Raw genomic sequence first — 15,299 nt, forward strand, 5'->3', positions numbered from 1 at the left:
TCCACAGACCTCCCAAAAAGTAAACCTCCTTCAGATTATAATGGTGACCCAGTGACTACCTTCACACCCTGTTGGCTTCCAGATGTTTTGGACTACAACTCCCATCAGCCCCAGCCCATGCTCCCATCATCCCTAGCTTCATGCAGCCATGCTGGCTGGAGCTGATGGGAGTTGCAATACAAAGCATCTGGAGGAGAACCTGAAGCTATCTTGTGACTGATCAACAGCCTGACAGCCTGACAATGCAGCTTCCTGGTTCCAGCCCCCGACAGAAATAATCACAGCTGGAAAACTACAAATGCCTATTTATACTAATCTGGAGAACAGCACCAGAGCAGCTGCAGTTGAGGCCTGGGTGATGTATTGATACAGTGGTGCCCCGCAAGACGAATGCCTCGCAAGACGGAAAACCCACTAGACGAAAGGGTTTTCCGTTTTGGAGGCACTTCGCAAAACGAATTTTCCTATGGGGTTGCTTCGCAAGACGAAAAAATATTGCGTCCCCCCGCGGGGTTTTTTCGCTTTTTTTGCCCTTTTCCTAAGCCGCTAAGCCACTTATCAGCTTTTCCGCTGATAAGCCGCTTAACAGCTGATCGCTGAAAGCCGCGTGACAGCTGTAGCGCTAGTCCGCTAAGCTGTCAATGGGCTTGCTTCGCAAGATGAAAAAACCGCTAGATGAAGAGAATCGCGGAACAGATTCTTTTCGTCTAGCGAGGCACCACTGTACATTGTCCAGGACTGGTTTGAGGGTCAGAGCGCAATGGTGCCTTCACCCAGTGGTAGATTGTGGTTGGGCCTTGGTTGCCTCCTCCTTCGTGGGGCTGGAACTGATGCTGGATGTTCCTCCCTCTGCTTTTCACAATGTATCACTATATTGTGATGTTTAGCTGGTGATACATCAGGATGCTGAGAAGCCAATATCTTTTAGATGGATAAAAGAAAGTACAGTCATACCTCGGGTTACAGATGTTTCAGGTTGTGCGTTTTCAGGTTACGGATGCGCCGAAACCCGGAAGTACTGGAACAGGTTACTTTGGGTTTCGGTGCTCGTGCATGCGCAGAAGCGCCGAATCTCAACCCGCGCGTGCGTTGCAGGCGCTGCGGGTTGCGAATGTGCCTCCCGCACGGATCGCATTTGCAACCCGAGCGTCCACAGTTCAGTGGTACCTCTACTTACGTTCACCTCCGGTTACGTATCCTTCAATATGTGTGCAGCAAACCTGGAAGTATTTTTCCAGGTTTCGCCATGCGCTCATGCGCAGAAGCGGCACCTCCGGATACGCACATCTTGGGATCCGACCGGAGCTCCAGAATGGATCCCGTGCGCAACCAGAGGTACCACTGTACTTCTGTACAGAGTGCATAGTTAACCTGTGAAACTCCTGTGCACAGGAGGTAGTGATGGCCTCCAACTTGGATAGCTTTAGAAGAGGATTTGACAAACTCATGGAGGAGAGGGGTACTGATGGGCTCACTAGCTGTGATGGCTGTGCTCTGCCTCCACAGCTGGAAGCAGCAATACTTCTGAATACCAGTTTCTAGAAAGGACAGGAGGGGAGAGGACTCTTGTGCTGGGATCCTGTTTGCGGAATTCCCATGATGGGCATCTGTTTGGCCCCTGTGAGAAGAGGATACTGATCCGGCAGGCTGCCCTTATGTTGCTGTGGAACATCCAGACTGCTGACCTGTTTGTTGCATGGGTTCGTTTATAAAAACACACCAGACCTTTTGTATTTGTTTTCCAGGGTTAGGCTACAGCTGCTTTGCCTTTTTGTGCAGGATGGTGCTATTCACTCACAATACTTGAACACTGCAGGAAAATAAACTTCCTGATGTGCGATTTGCAAAAGCGAGGGAAGGTTTAGCCTGTGATAGAGCTGGCGAGCCAGAGGTTTAGAGGTCTTAACCTCTGACCTGTGCGAGGTCATGACTGCTAATCTCCATGGACTAGGAAATGGCTCCTGTGTTCCAGACAAATTTTTTATCAGTAGGCAAAAGAAACCTCTCTCTTCAGCCATTGCCTTTGGGCGGGGGGAGATGCCTAATGCTCTAGGGGGGCTCCCGGGGAGACTTCATTGTGGGATTGGGGTTCCCCACACATGCGGGGTGTTTTGTTGCAGTGTCTACTCTGCATCATTGTCCTAGGTAGACACACACTCCAGCTATTTAATCCTGATTGCCCTTCTTGTCCCTTGTACAATCCAATAAGTTAAAAAGACACCTCGCCAATTACCCATTTGGAATTGTTGAACAGCCCATTTGGAATATCAAGCTCCTGTCTAGTAGCACCCGGGGCTATTGTGGCTGCAATACACACTATCCATTGAAAGCATATAACATTCCCCAAAGACTCTTGGGAACTGTAGTTTCCCTCTCTCAAAGCCATCTCCTCAGTCTCCCCCCCCCCAAAGTAAGAACCATTTTGAGGTGCATTTTTCAGACTGAGGACGCCTGGCATGGCAAAGAACTGAGCACCACCTCATGTCCTGCCTTTGGGGTTATGTGGCTTGCACATGTGGTTTGCTAAGGGTCTCCTAGCAACTCCCAGCACCCTGCACAAACTACATTTCTCAGGACTCTTGGCAGGGGTGAAAAAGTATGGTCGTTAAAGTGGTAAAGGTAAAGGCCCAGTCGACCATTAGGCCCAGTCGTGGCCAACTCTGGGGGTTGCGGTGCTCATCTTGCTTTATTGGCCGAGGGAGCCGGCGTACAGCTTCTGGGTCATGTGGCCATCATGACCAAGCCGCTTCTGAAGAACCAGAGCAGCGCACAGAAACGCCGTTTACCTTCCCGCTGGAAGTATTTATCTACTTGCACTTTGATGTGCTTTTGAACTGCTAGGTTGGCAGGAGCAGGGACCGAGCAACGGAACCGCTGACCTTCTGATCGGCAAGCCCTAGGCTCTGTTGTTTAACTAACAGCACCACCTGCGTCCTAAAGTGGTATAAGAGTGCAATAATAATAATAATAATAATAATAATAATAATAATAATAATAAATAATTTTATTTATATCCCGCCCTCCCCAGCCGAAGCCGGGCTCAGGGCGGCTAACAACAATAAAACAGTACAAAAGTACAGCATAAACAACACTCTAAAATCATTCATTATAAAATTAATTAATTCAAGCCACTGGCAACCATTGGGCCAGAGCTCCGCAAAGATTGCTGAGGGAGGGAGTCAGGCTGTGCCCTGGCCAAAGGCCTGGTGGAACAGCTCTGTCTTGCAGGCCCTGCCGAAAGATGTCAAGTCCCGCAGAGCCCTGCTCTCTTGTGACAGAGCGTTCTACCAGATCGGAGCCACAGCCGAAAAAGCCCTGGCTCTAGTTGAGGCCAGCCTAACTTCTATGAGGCCTGGGACCTTCAAGATGTTTTTATTTGAAGACCGTAAATTTCTCTGTGGGGCATACCAGGAGAGGCGGTCCCGTAGGTACGAGGGTCCTAGGCCATATAGGGCTATAAATACACCGTGCGGAAGGGATGCTGGAGGAGCGCTAGGCGAGGAACTGGCAGCGTCAGGCCAGTGCTCAGTGAGCTGTTTATGAGCTCTGAGCCTTGGGAGTGATGGGAAAGAGAAAGTGATCATGAGCTCATTGGAGGAGCTGAGCGCCTTGCCAAGCATGCAAGCAAGCCTCCTGGTTCTCATTCCACATCACTGAGCAGCAGGTTAATCCCAGGCCATTCCTCTTGGCTGTAAATGATTAGCGATGGGGTGGGGGGAGGTGGCTTCACCTGGTATCGCCTGAGATAATGGGCTAAGCAGAAAATCACTCTTGTGCTGGAGGGGGAGCCTTGTCAAATCGATGGTCTTGGCTCTGTTTCCACTGCAAGCCTTTACACTGGAGAGAGGTTGGGGGTGATGGAAATACAAAAGCAAAACAGTCTCTCAAGCATGAAGTTTAGTTCGTTTCTCTGACAACGGGCTTAGTTTTAACAGCATCAGGCACCTTCTTAACCATCTTTCAGCTGGTTAAGGAATTTTATAAACAGCTTAAATAATCTCTTTGTTGGAAGACCCCAGTTAAATAATCATGAATAATATGCAAAGAAAATCACCATAATTTAGAAGCAAGCATACAAAACTAAATTGTGTGTCCCAACAAGCCGTGATCCCACACACTCCTCCTCATCCAACCTGACCCCCAAACAGCCAAAAGCAAACTTTCACACCGCATTGGGGGATGGGGGCTTCTCCAAGAGGATTAGCACAGCTGAAATTAAGAGTCTGGAGAAGCCTCTTGGGTGTAAATTAAGCTACCGTATTTAAAAAAAGAAAATAGTGGAAGATTAGGAGACCGATCATCATTCAGGCAATGGATCCAGTTGTAACAAGTTGCCAAAGCCTGAGGTCATCCTAATCCACAAGAGTCTGAAAAGTGGCTCCATATTCCTTAGTGTGCATGTGATCTTCCCCACCTTATAGTTGTGATATAAATAAAAAGAACTGCTCCTTTTATAGAGTCCTTTTGTAGGTTCTCTATCGGTAGGAGAAAATAACAGAGACCAACCAGAGAATATTGAGAAGCAAAGCAGCTAGTAAGCCTGATCTTTATTAACTGTTGCAACAGGGTGCTCCCCCACACACAGGAGAGGAGGAAGACCCCGAGCCATGCACACAAGCCCTTATGTAGACATTTTTAAATTGCCCGCCCTGGATTCCAAGACCACCCACAGTAACATCATACCTACATGACAGAAAAGGCGGTCTACAACAGAAATCTGAGTGCTTTGTTTATCTCCTATCTGGCAAATTACCTGATTGCATTATCTGGGTTTTGGCCACTCTTTTGTTATTATAACTACTTAATTCCTGAATCTAGGTCACAGGCTCACACCCTGTTCATATCTTGAAAGTGCCCTTGAGACAGGATTTGTGAGGACAGGATTTGTGAGGGAAAAGACAATGGGGAGGTTTCCCACTTTGACCTTGCAGAGAAATATTTGAGGTCAATTTGTTCAGGACCTTTTTTGTGGAGTTTCAGACATGTGGTTTATATATACAGTTATGAACATTTATTTTTTTAATATATGACCTTAAAATTCTTATAACAGTTGGAAAGAGATGATCTTGAAAAAAGGTAGTATTTGCAGATGTCACTGCTGGTGACATAAATTTCATCAAAAGTGAGTGGTGGTGATTTCTGTGAGCCTGGAGCTCTGGAACAGGCTGACAGAGGTTTGCAGGGGCTACTTTCTGATGAGAAAAAAACATGCAGAGATTGCTTGGTGTGTGTGTGTGTGTCTCCAGGTTGCAAATGAGATGCACAAACCTTCCCTTCCTCTTCTAGTGAGGATCGAGACCAGGGGTCAGCAAACCTTTTCAGCAGGGGGCCGGTCCACTGTTCCTCAGACCTTGTGGGGGTCCGAACTATATTGGGGGGGGGGTGAACAAATTCATATGCCCCACAAATAACCCAGAGATGAATTTTAAATAAAAGCACACATTCTACTCATATAAAAACACACTGATTCCCGGACCGTCCACGGGCCGGATTGAGAAGGCGATTGGGACGCATCCGGCCCCTGGGCCTTAGTTTGCCTACCCATGATCTAGGCAGCCACAGGCAAGATCTGGGGGGGGGGGATCCCTGTTCTCACATCAATTGCTGCAATGTGGTTTTTAGCACTCCATTGTTTTTTCACCCAGGGGAACATTTATCTTGAATATGGACAGATCTGAGATGAGTGATGGTGGGATGCACTCCCTTCCAGCAGTGCAGCATCTGTTTCACATCAAGAGAGGCAGGATGGGATTGGGGGGGGGGGGCATTTGCATGAGTGCTTCAGGTGGTGGAAGGGGAGGGGACAGAAGATGGGCAGCAGAGTGTGGGAACTGAGATGTGCCTCCCCCCCCCCCAGTTGTGGGATGAGAAAGGCAAACCCTTCTTCTCCCTTCCTGGCTCTAATGGGAGAAGACTATGTGAATCAAAGGAGAGAAAGTTTTTCTCCCTCTCTCACAACAAGCAGAACTGGTGAGTTTCAGCATCCTGTCAGAGCCCTGGCACCTCCTTCCCAAAGCCCAAGAAGCTTCTGCCTGGCTTGTGGAGGGGGGAGACACGATTCTCATGTGTACAATGTTGTCCCCCACAATGGCCCTCACAAGCTGGTACCTCTAGCCCCAGCCGTTCCCCTTCAAAAATAATGCATCACACGCCACTGCTCAATTCCCGCTACGTTGTTTTCTTCCTGCAGGTTTTGCCTGCGAGCGCGACATGCTCTCCTTCAGCTTCTGCCAGACGCTGCTGTTCCTGGGCAGGTGCCACCTCCCTACCGTCAGCCTCCAGTGCTGCCAGACGTGCCGTCAGCAGGGCCACGGCCCCCGGGACCGCGGGAACGAGCGGGCATCCCGGAAGTGAGCACTCCCATCACCTCAGGACCCTTTCAGGAGCAAAGAAGCCAGCGGTGGCCTCGAGGGAGAAATGGCTGCCTAAGACACCTCGCGGGCTGCTTTGAAGGCAGCTCAGCCACCATCTCTGTCCAATTGCTCTCCTCTCCTTCCTCCCATGGGACCTTGGCTGGTGCTGTTCACCAAGGTTGGACAGGCATGGTGCTTTAACTCCAGTTCCTCTCACCAAACTGCCCTCAGGGCTACCCAAGTCTGCTGCCCTTCAATGCGCAGCAGAGGAGGATCTGCTCTGCAAGGCCACGCACTGCATCCCACAAAAGCAATAACTCTTGGCATGATCTCAGAAACATATCTGGTGCTATCGTCGGGTATATTCAGGTTTCACTCGGTGTTGGCGGGCCAGCACGAAACTCTTGACTTGAGTGATTTCTTTTTTAAAAAACAAACAAACAGGAAACACACAAAATTATTATTTTTTTCTATTTTGTAAGAACGGGCATCTAGCATACCTGACCAAGTCGCTTGACTGTTTGGTTGCATTTGTTGTGACAGGGATGCCTTTCTTCCTGGTGGTTGGTGGGAGGAGCTCAAAGCGGCAGTGAAATGCCCCCCCCCCCCCATTTCAAATTCGCTGAGCCAGCTGATCATCACACTTGCTCTAGCTGGGAGGACCAAAGCATTGGAGTTATGAGTTGTTTGGTTTTCACTCAAGTTGAACTAAAGCTAACCTCTCTGGCTTGAGTCTTTGAATAATAGAACTGTAGAGTTGGAAGGGACCACGAGGGTCATTTGGTCCAACCCCCTGCAATCTGTGGGGCTCAAACCCAGGAACTTGAGATTAAGAGTCTCATGCTCTACCGACTGAACAATCCTCCATATCTAATGCCCTGTTCTCTGGCTCAGCAGTTCAATATCTGTCAGGGTGAGCTGCCCTTTCTCTCTAGGCTGCTCGCTTGGTTACCCTGAAAAAGCCCAAGAGTATCAAGATCAGTTTCTGGTTTCCACCCCCACCCCCCTTATGTAGCCCTGGAAGTTGGGACTGCATTTGTAGTATCATATCAATTTCCTTATTGTCAAGAAGGCACCTGATTTAAGAACACTTCATTGCTTTCTATCGTGCACTGATAGTCTCGTTTGGGTATTTAGCATGTGTTAAGCAAGCAAAAGGGAGCCTGTGGCCTTCCAAGCATTGTTGGGACTACATCATCCCTGTGTCAGGATCCTGACCAATGGCCTTGCTGGCTGCTGTGAACTGGAGCTCAACATCTGGGGGGAGCCCAGAGGTAGGGATGTTGGGAAATTCCAATGGATGAAGAAATGGGTGATACTTCCTTATTCCTTCAATGTCTGGAATAGTAATTAATCCAGCAAATATGATCAGGACTCCACTGTTGTTGTTTTCAGTTCACAGCAACAGTTATGTTATATATGGACATCGTAACCAAAACCCCATTCTTTCAGGGTGCCAAGGTGGCATAACACCAAAATCCTTCAGTAGTTAAGTTATAATTTGCCAATGTGTTTTTTCTAGAAGTTTGATAAGGCCTCATCATTCTACTTGTGTCAGGGATACACTCTCTCTCTCTGAAAGGATCATTGTAGACTTTCTATGAATATGGAATTAACATGTCATTATTATTTTTTAAATAAAAAATACATGGGAAATCATCTGGCCCTGAAGATTTATTGTTCCTTAACTTGGAACTTTCATATGGACTGAATTTTTCTCATCTAAAATGGCCTTATGTTACAGGTTTGTTTTCATTCTAGCCAAGTAATTTGCAAAGAAGACTGATTTATATAATTTGGCATAATATTATGTGAACTTTTGATGAATGCACTTGAAGTATCTTTGTCTATATGACTAGAGAACATTTCCGTACTTCTTTCAAAGCTGATAATGTCAAGGTTTGATTGCCAGATCCACAGCATTTCTGATGCAGATCAATCAAAGATTTGGTTATTTAGTGCAAATAGGTTTAAATTGTTCTCAATGCATGGTGGGTAACAAATACTTCACAGTGTGAAAGCCAGTAAGTATCAGCAGAACTAGCTGTGGATCAGTTGCATTATGTCAACGCCAGACCAAGGCTGTCTTCTTGTCTCTGTCTAGGGGGAGTGACAAACCAATTATTTAAGACCACATCCAAATTTCTTCTCTCTCCCATGCCAGCCATGGAATTTCCCCAGTGATTCAGCACAGATACATGGGAATAAAAAAAAAACACAACCAACTCTTTTCAAGGAGATGTTATGGAGGAGTATCTTTTTAATTTTTTTTTTTAAATGTCTGTAGCTCTCAAGTGTGTTAAATTAAATTGTTATAACAAAGTATGAGCTGTGCCTTTGTTGGTTTGTTTCTGCACCACGACATTTCTGCTGCCTCTTGAAGAGTCTCTATGGTTATCTTAGCATGGCTAAACAGGAAGGCAGGCACCACCATTGGCCTCGCTGCATCACCTGTCTCTGCTTCATCTTCCTTTTCAATTAAATTCAAACTCTAGAGCCCCCTGACCTTGCTACTCGCCCCGCCCCCACTGCTCCTGCCTGCTCACCTGTCCTTTTTTCAAGCTGGTGAGCAGAACCCTCAATCATCTTGGCTGCCCTCTTCTGCACACCATCCAGCTTGTCAGTATCCTTTTTAAGCTGTGATGCCCCAAACTGGACGCAGGACTCCAGGTGGAGTCTGTTTTATTTATTACAGTTGCATTTTGACTACCAGGGAAGGGGAGAGGTGCTTGTGGGATTTCCTGCCTCGGGCGCCGAAATATCTCAGCTGGCTTTCGGTCCTCTGCACTTTGGAGGTGGAAGCTTCCCATTTGATGCTCCAAATGTCCTGCTGATATGGAGGGGCCCCCCTCTAGCTGTCAATCATTGTGGCAACACTCCAGCCAAGCTGAATATAAAGCCTGAGGGAAGCTCTTAATGAAGCATGCTTGACTCCAGCTGTCAAAGTGGATAAAACTGATGGCTCTGCATGTGGAGGAGCAGGAGAGGGAAGAAAATTGTCAGACTCAGATTAGGGTTAGCAGATAAGTGTGAAGAATGGCCCTGATCTGCCTCCACCATTCCTCTAAGTCAAGCTGTCATGTCTCTTCCTCCCAGTCTTGTCAAATGCTAAAAGGGTACTTAAGTTGCCTGGGGTGTTAGGGGAAGAGTAGTATGTCTGGAAGGACAGATCCTGAAGCTGAGACTCCAATACTTTGGCCACCTCATGATAAGAGAAGACTCCCTGGAAAAGACCCTGATATTGGGAAAGGAGAAGGGGATGACAGAGGACGAGATGGTTGGACAGTGTTCTCGAAGCTACCAGCATGAGTTTGACCAAACTGCGGGAGGCAGTGGAAGACAGGAGTGCCTGGCGTGCTCTGGCCCATGGGGTCACGAAGAGTCAGACATGACTAAACGACTAAACAACAAAGTATGTTTTCACGAGAAGAAAAAGCAAATCCAGAGTGGGGTCCTTAAGGTGTCTTGTACACTTTCTTCTGGCAACTCCTGTAGCCAAGCTGGTGCCAAACGTATTGCTCTGCTTTCCTTTGGACCACATCAGTGAGGCCAAGAGAGAGGTCTGGTTGTCTAGGCAGCCCAGGACCTCCATACACAATGCCCAGGCTTGCGCCCCGGAGAGGCGTACTCCATTGTCTCTCAAGACAAACTGATGCCAACAACAAAATGTAAGTTGTCTACCTGAGACAGGCCAGATGGTTTAATCAGCCAAATGTTTGTTACATATATCTGTGAAATTTAAAGCTAAGTCAAGTCTCTGAAATTGACAAGAGTCTCAAGAAAATGACAAAAGTGCCCCTTCCACTCTTTGAGCTCCTCTCCGCTTCAGCAGGGCTCATGCAGGAGAATTACCTCCTTCCCAGTAGATTTGATGCCTTTTCGACGCGGCACGTGGCTGGAAAAAGTAGCGCCGTCTTTTCATTCTCATGAGATTGTTCTGCAAAAGTCTGTTTCCTGTAAACACTGAGTCATATCTGGTTGCTATTGTGAACAGTGATACTTTTTGCTTTTCTAGACCATCGTGTTAATATTGTACTAACTTTGCAGCACAAGGTCGGAGAGAATACAACAGTTGGGCTCCCATCCTGCACATTTGCAAATTTGCCAGCACAAGGGAAGTGAAGTGATGCTCTGCGCAGTCATTTGGCACCAGCTTGGCTGCAGGAGTCGCTGGAAGGAGGCGTACAAGGTGCCATCCAAGGGACGCCACTCCAGATTTGTGTAGGGCAGGGGTCAGCAAACCTTTTCAGCAGGGGGCTGGTCCACTGTCCCTCAGACCTTGTGGGGGGCTGGACTATATTTTGGGGAAAAAATGAATGAATTCATATGCCCCACAAATAACTCAGAATGCATTTTAAATAAAAGCACACATTCTACTCATGTAAAAACACCAGGGAGGCCCCACAAATAACCCAGAGATGCATTTTAATAAAAGCATACATTCTACTCATGTAAAAACACGCTGATTTCTGGACCGTCCGCGGGCCAGATTTAGAAGACGATTGGGCTGGATCTGGCCCCCAGGCCTTAGTTTGCCTACCCATGGTATAGGGTTTACTCCTTAGCCTTTTCTTCTCCAGAAGATGTCTCACAAGGCAGTGGAGGTTTAGGATCACAGTTTTCCTTTTCCTAGATGAGCTACCACCTGCTCTTCACTTCCTTCTACAGCACATATGGAAACTGCCTTCTTTATGTAATCAGTACCAAATTAGGTGGGAACCTGCCAACCATTGGTTTGTTTTCTAATATGCATCCAATACATCCACCCCATAGTGGTGTAGTCCATTGGCTTTGCAGTGCCTTGTGAAACACACACTGAATGAGTAAATTATTCTGAAACTGCAATAAGCAAAGCCTTCTTAAACCAGATGTTAAGGGGAAAGTCTGGCTTATTTCTCTACCCTTGGGTGATGCTCAGTCTGGCTGCAGCCAACAAATATATAACAGCTTTACAGACTAATTCTGCATTGTCTGATATTGATACAGTGGATTGTATAGTTGATACCATCCACTGTTGGCATCAACAGAAGATAAAACACAGAAGGAAGTAGTTGTTCAGAAGTCTGGGAACAAATTGCATTTACAATATAATGGTACCTCTGGTTACGAACTTAATTCGTTCCAGAGGTCTCGTCTTAACCGGAAACCGGTCTTAACCTGAGGTACCCCTTTAGCTAATGAGGCCTCCTACTGCTGCTGCGCCACCGCCGCATGATTTCTGTTCCCGTCCTGAGGTAAAGTTCTTAACCCGTGGTACTACTTCCGGGTTAGCGGAGTCTGTAACCCAAAGTATTTGTAACCTGAGGTGTTTGTAACCCTGAAGTTTTAATATATTAAGTGTTTTGTTCCTCAAATATTCTTGCCCTTTTCCAAAACAAAAATTTAAAAAAATATGTTGGAACACTTTCACATTTAATTCTGTTACCAAGAAGATACCCCATCTCACATGTCGTTTACCAAAACAAACATTTGGTCTTGTTGCACATTAATGCTGCCTTCAGCTGGTTTCAATAAGGAAAAGACTCCAAAGCAGGGGGAGAGAGAGTGCTCACCATACTGTATTGTTGTTTTTTTAAGTCCTAAACAGCAAAGACAGAAAGCCCGTCCTAAGATAACAATGTAATCCAGATGATTTTCAAAAAGAGGAAATTACTTTCACAGCAAGAGGAACCATTATTATTATTATTATTATTTTCGAAACCTGCGTTCTTGTAACAGGCAGCATCAGCCAGCTCTTACCCTTTGGGGCACAAGGCATCTGCATGAAGGAAAAGCTTTCAAGCAGATTTTCCAGCGGGGGTGAACATCTGCGAAGCCTCAGCCATGCAGAAAAATGAGGGCTGGAGCTTTCGCAGCCCCCGCAAGAACCAGCCACGGCGGGAGGGAGGCTGTGGGGAGAGGGGCAATGAACACGCAGGCACACTGTGGCCCCTCTCAGCTTCATGAGGTCCCTTCTTCACACATGGTGGCCGGAGGAATTAGAAGAAATGTGAAAACACTTTTCTTTCCAAAGGGAAGGATAAGCAGGGAACGGTTTCCCCATGAGTTCTTTGCGCTATAGATTTTTTTCCTCCCTCTCTCATAACACCAGAACTTGTTGACATCCAACGACGCTGAATGTTGGAAGATTCAGTACAGATCAAAGAAAGAAATTATCCATGCAGCACATAAACTATGGAACTCACTGCCACAGGAGACAGTGATGGCTTCCAGCTTAGATGGCTTTAAAAGAGGATTAGCCAGATTCAAGGAGGAGAGGGCTATCGATAGCTGCTAGCCTTGATAGAGGTTATACTCTGCTTCCACAGTTGGAGGCAGCAATGCTTCTGAATACAGTGGTACCTTGGGTTAAAGACACTTCAGGTTACAGACGCTTCAGGTTACAGACTCTGCTAACCCAGAAATAGTACCTCGGTGTTATGTACTGAGTTGAATAGGATCCAAAAGGCAGCAGTCTGATTGGTCCTAGAACAATAGGATTCAGAATGCAGCCGTCTGATTGGTCCACAGGAGCCACCCAATCGAGCTCCAGGTGGAAGTGAATCCACAACCTGATTGGTCTACAGGTGAATACCGGAATTAGCCAATCACTTGGGGCCCATTGTGTAAATAATGTATATAAAAGCAGACATTCTGGGGGAACTTCCATTCCTCCTCACCACTATGAGCTGAATAAAGAGCATGAAATCCACTCTCGACTCCAAGTATATTTCACTCGGGTTAAGAACTTTGCTTCAGGATGAGAACAGAAATCGTGCTCCGGCGGCACGGCAGCAGCAGGAGACCCCATTAGCCAAAGTGGTGCTTCAGGTTAAGAACACTTTCAGGTTAAGAATGGACCTCCAGAAAGAATTAAATTCTTAACCCGAGGTACCACTGTACCAGTTTCTGGAAACTACGGAGAGAGTGCTTCTGTGCTCTAATCTAGCTTGACGGTTTCCCATATGTATCTGGTTGGCTTCTGTGAGAATAGGATGTGGAAGCAGATGGGTCATTGGCCATTTCTCTTCTTATATCTGTTACGGTAAAATCTGGGTGCGAGGCTGCTCTGCCACCCAGCTCGTCGGACTAAGTCCGCGGGTCCCTGCGGATGAAAATGAGCTCAGCCTGAGACAGGAGCAAGCTGCAGAAGATCCATGTTTATTGCACAACAGGTTCAAGGCGAGATTGAACAGCGAGAAAGGGGTGACATGAACTTTTGAAACTTCCCTCCATGTCCCAGAATACAGTGCAAAATACATCCCAGTTACATCATGAATACATTAAAGAGAGGTTGGGTTACACCGGATTAACATACAGAGGAGGGAGGGGGAATATGCAGAGCTGGAGATATGCGCAGATAACCACTTCCTGAGTACCTGTGATGAGAAGACAATAGTCCAAGTATGTAAAGTCTGCCACCTGGCATTGCCCGGAGGAAAGGCTTGGCAGAGTGATTTGACAGGATTAGGGTCTTGACACCTTGCTTGAGGGATTATGGAGGACAGGGAAGGTGTCATGGAGTCCTAGAGAAATTGAGCAAATTGGCATGTTGATTTTCTATGAATTTTATAGATTCTAGTCCCTTTTGACATTGACAATTTGAAATAAATGGATATATTGTAGCGAAGAAGAAGGTGAAGAAGACATGCCCCCCCTTCCGTATCATATCGAAGAGTTTTTCACCCCCCCTCGCTGTATGTTTCTCTTTCAAGTCCTATTTGATTGTTGTACATCGCTTGGACACCTTAGGTCAGCTTCCTCCAATCTGGTACCCTTCTGATGTTTTAGGCGACCACCCCTCAGTCCGCAGAGCAAAAGTCAACATGCTCCAACATCTCATTTTCACAGCCTTCAGAAGGCGGTCTGTTTTGTGCCTTTGAGGGTTGCTCATTACAAAGGAAGAGTCATAGTTCCAAATGCTTGGAAATCCCAACAGATGTTTGAATTGTCCCAAACATTTATGAGAGTGTAACTGAGTACCACCCCCCGCTTCCCATCCTTTCTGAGCAGCAGATCTGTTTCCCAAGCCCCAGAGAGAATCACGTGTCAACCACAGATGGGAACTTTGTCTGCGGTGTGCTCCATTCACCGAACACACATCCTCTACTATGAGAGAGGAAAGGAAATGCTCAGCTTTCCAAATAATACAGAGCCATGGGAAAAGATTCCAGGTGTAAATTAGTGGAGAGGGATTCTGTTTAACAAGCTTTGTTTAGGTGGAGCAGAGATGGATGAGGAAGGAGGTAGCTAGGCAACAGGCTGAAACCACAGATTCCATAACAGAAATACACTTGAGGCAAGTTTATAGGATCAGCCTTTTTTTTTAAGGACTGGAGGTGTGAAGAGATACAATTCTAGGGGTTAGCAACACACTGAAAATTAAGAATTCACAAGGTTTCATTGGCATCCAACCAAGAGCTTGTAAGACAAAACACACACTTCTGAAATTGGCAAGCTTCTAACAGGAATATGCAGCTCCCCCCCCCCAAAAAAAAAATTGTCCTCCAATACGAAGGATTGGAAAGGAGCAAACACTGGTTTAAAAAATAAATAAATAAAGAGGGATAATGGTGGTGAGATCCAGGAAATTGTCAGGTCATTTAGCTTAATGCCTATTCCAGTAAAATTGATTTTTAAAGTGTGATTAAACATTGAGGTCTCCAGCCTTTTTTGGGCTGGAGGGGGTGCATCTGAAAATTGAAGAAACTGTCATAGGTACTGCAATAGATAAATAAATCCCAATTATATGAAAATGATTCACAGATGATATCTAACTCTGCGTAGGTTGGCTAAGATGTATAAAGCAGAATCAGATATGTGCTGGAAATGTAAAAAAAAATATGGAGGGAACTTTTTTTCGTAAGTGGTGGACATGTAAAATGGTAAAAGAATACTGGGGAATGATTTCTAATGGGTTGAAAAAAATGTTTAAAATAACCTTCCCCAAAAGACTGGAATCCTTCT

At 46.3% G+C, this 15,299-nt stretch overlaps 1 protein-coding gene across 2 annotated transcripts in view; it reads left to right on the forward strand.

Moving 5' to 3' along the window:
* ADAMTS7 (ADAM metallopeptidase with thrombospondin type 1 motif 7) overlaps window positions 1-8,678 on the forward strand; it is a 67,766-nt gene extending 59,088 nt beyond the window's left edge. For both annotated transcript variants that reach the window (XM_083713050.1, XM_083713049.1), the window contains exon 24: window positions 6,191-8,678. In XM_083713050.1, the coding sequence (XP_083569176.1) occupies window positions 6,191-6,354 (164 nt within the window). In that variant the 3' untranslated portion in view covers window positions 6,355-8,678. The remainder of the gene's footprint in view (window positions 1-6,190) is intronic.
* The last annotated feature ends 6,621 nt before the right edge of the window (window positions 8,679-15,299 follow it).

The sequence above is a fragment of the Podarcis gaigeae genome, assembly GCF_964106915.1.
Source record: "Podarcis gaigeae genome assembly, chromosome: 14".
NCBI lineage: Eukaryota > Metazoa > Chordata > Lepidosauria > Squamata > Lacertidae > Podarcis > Podarcis gaigeae.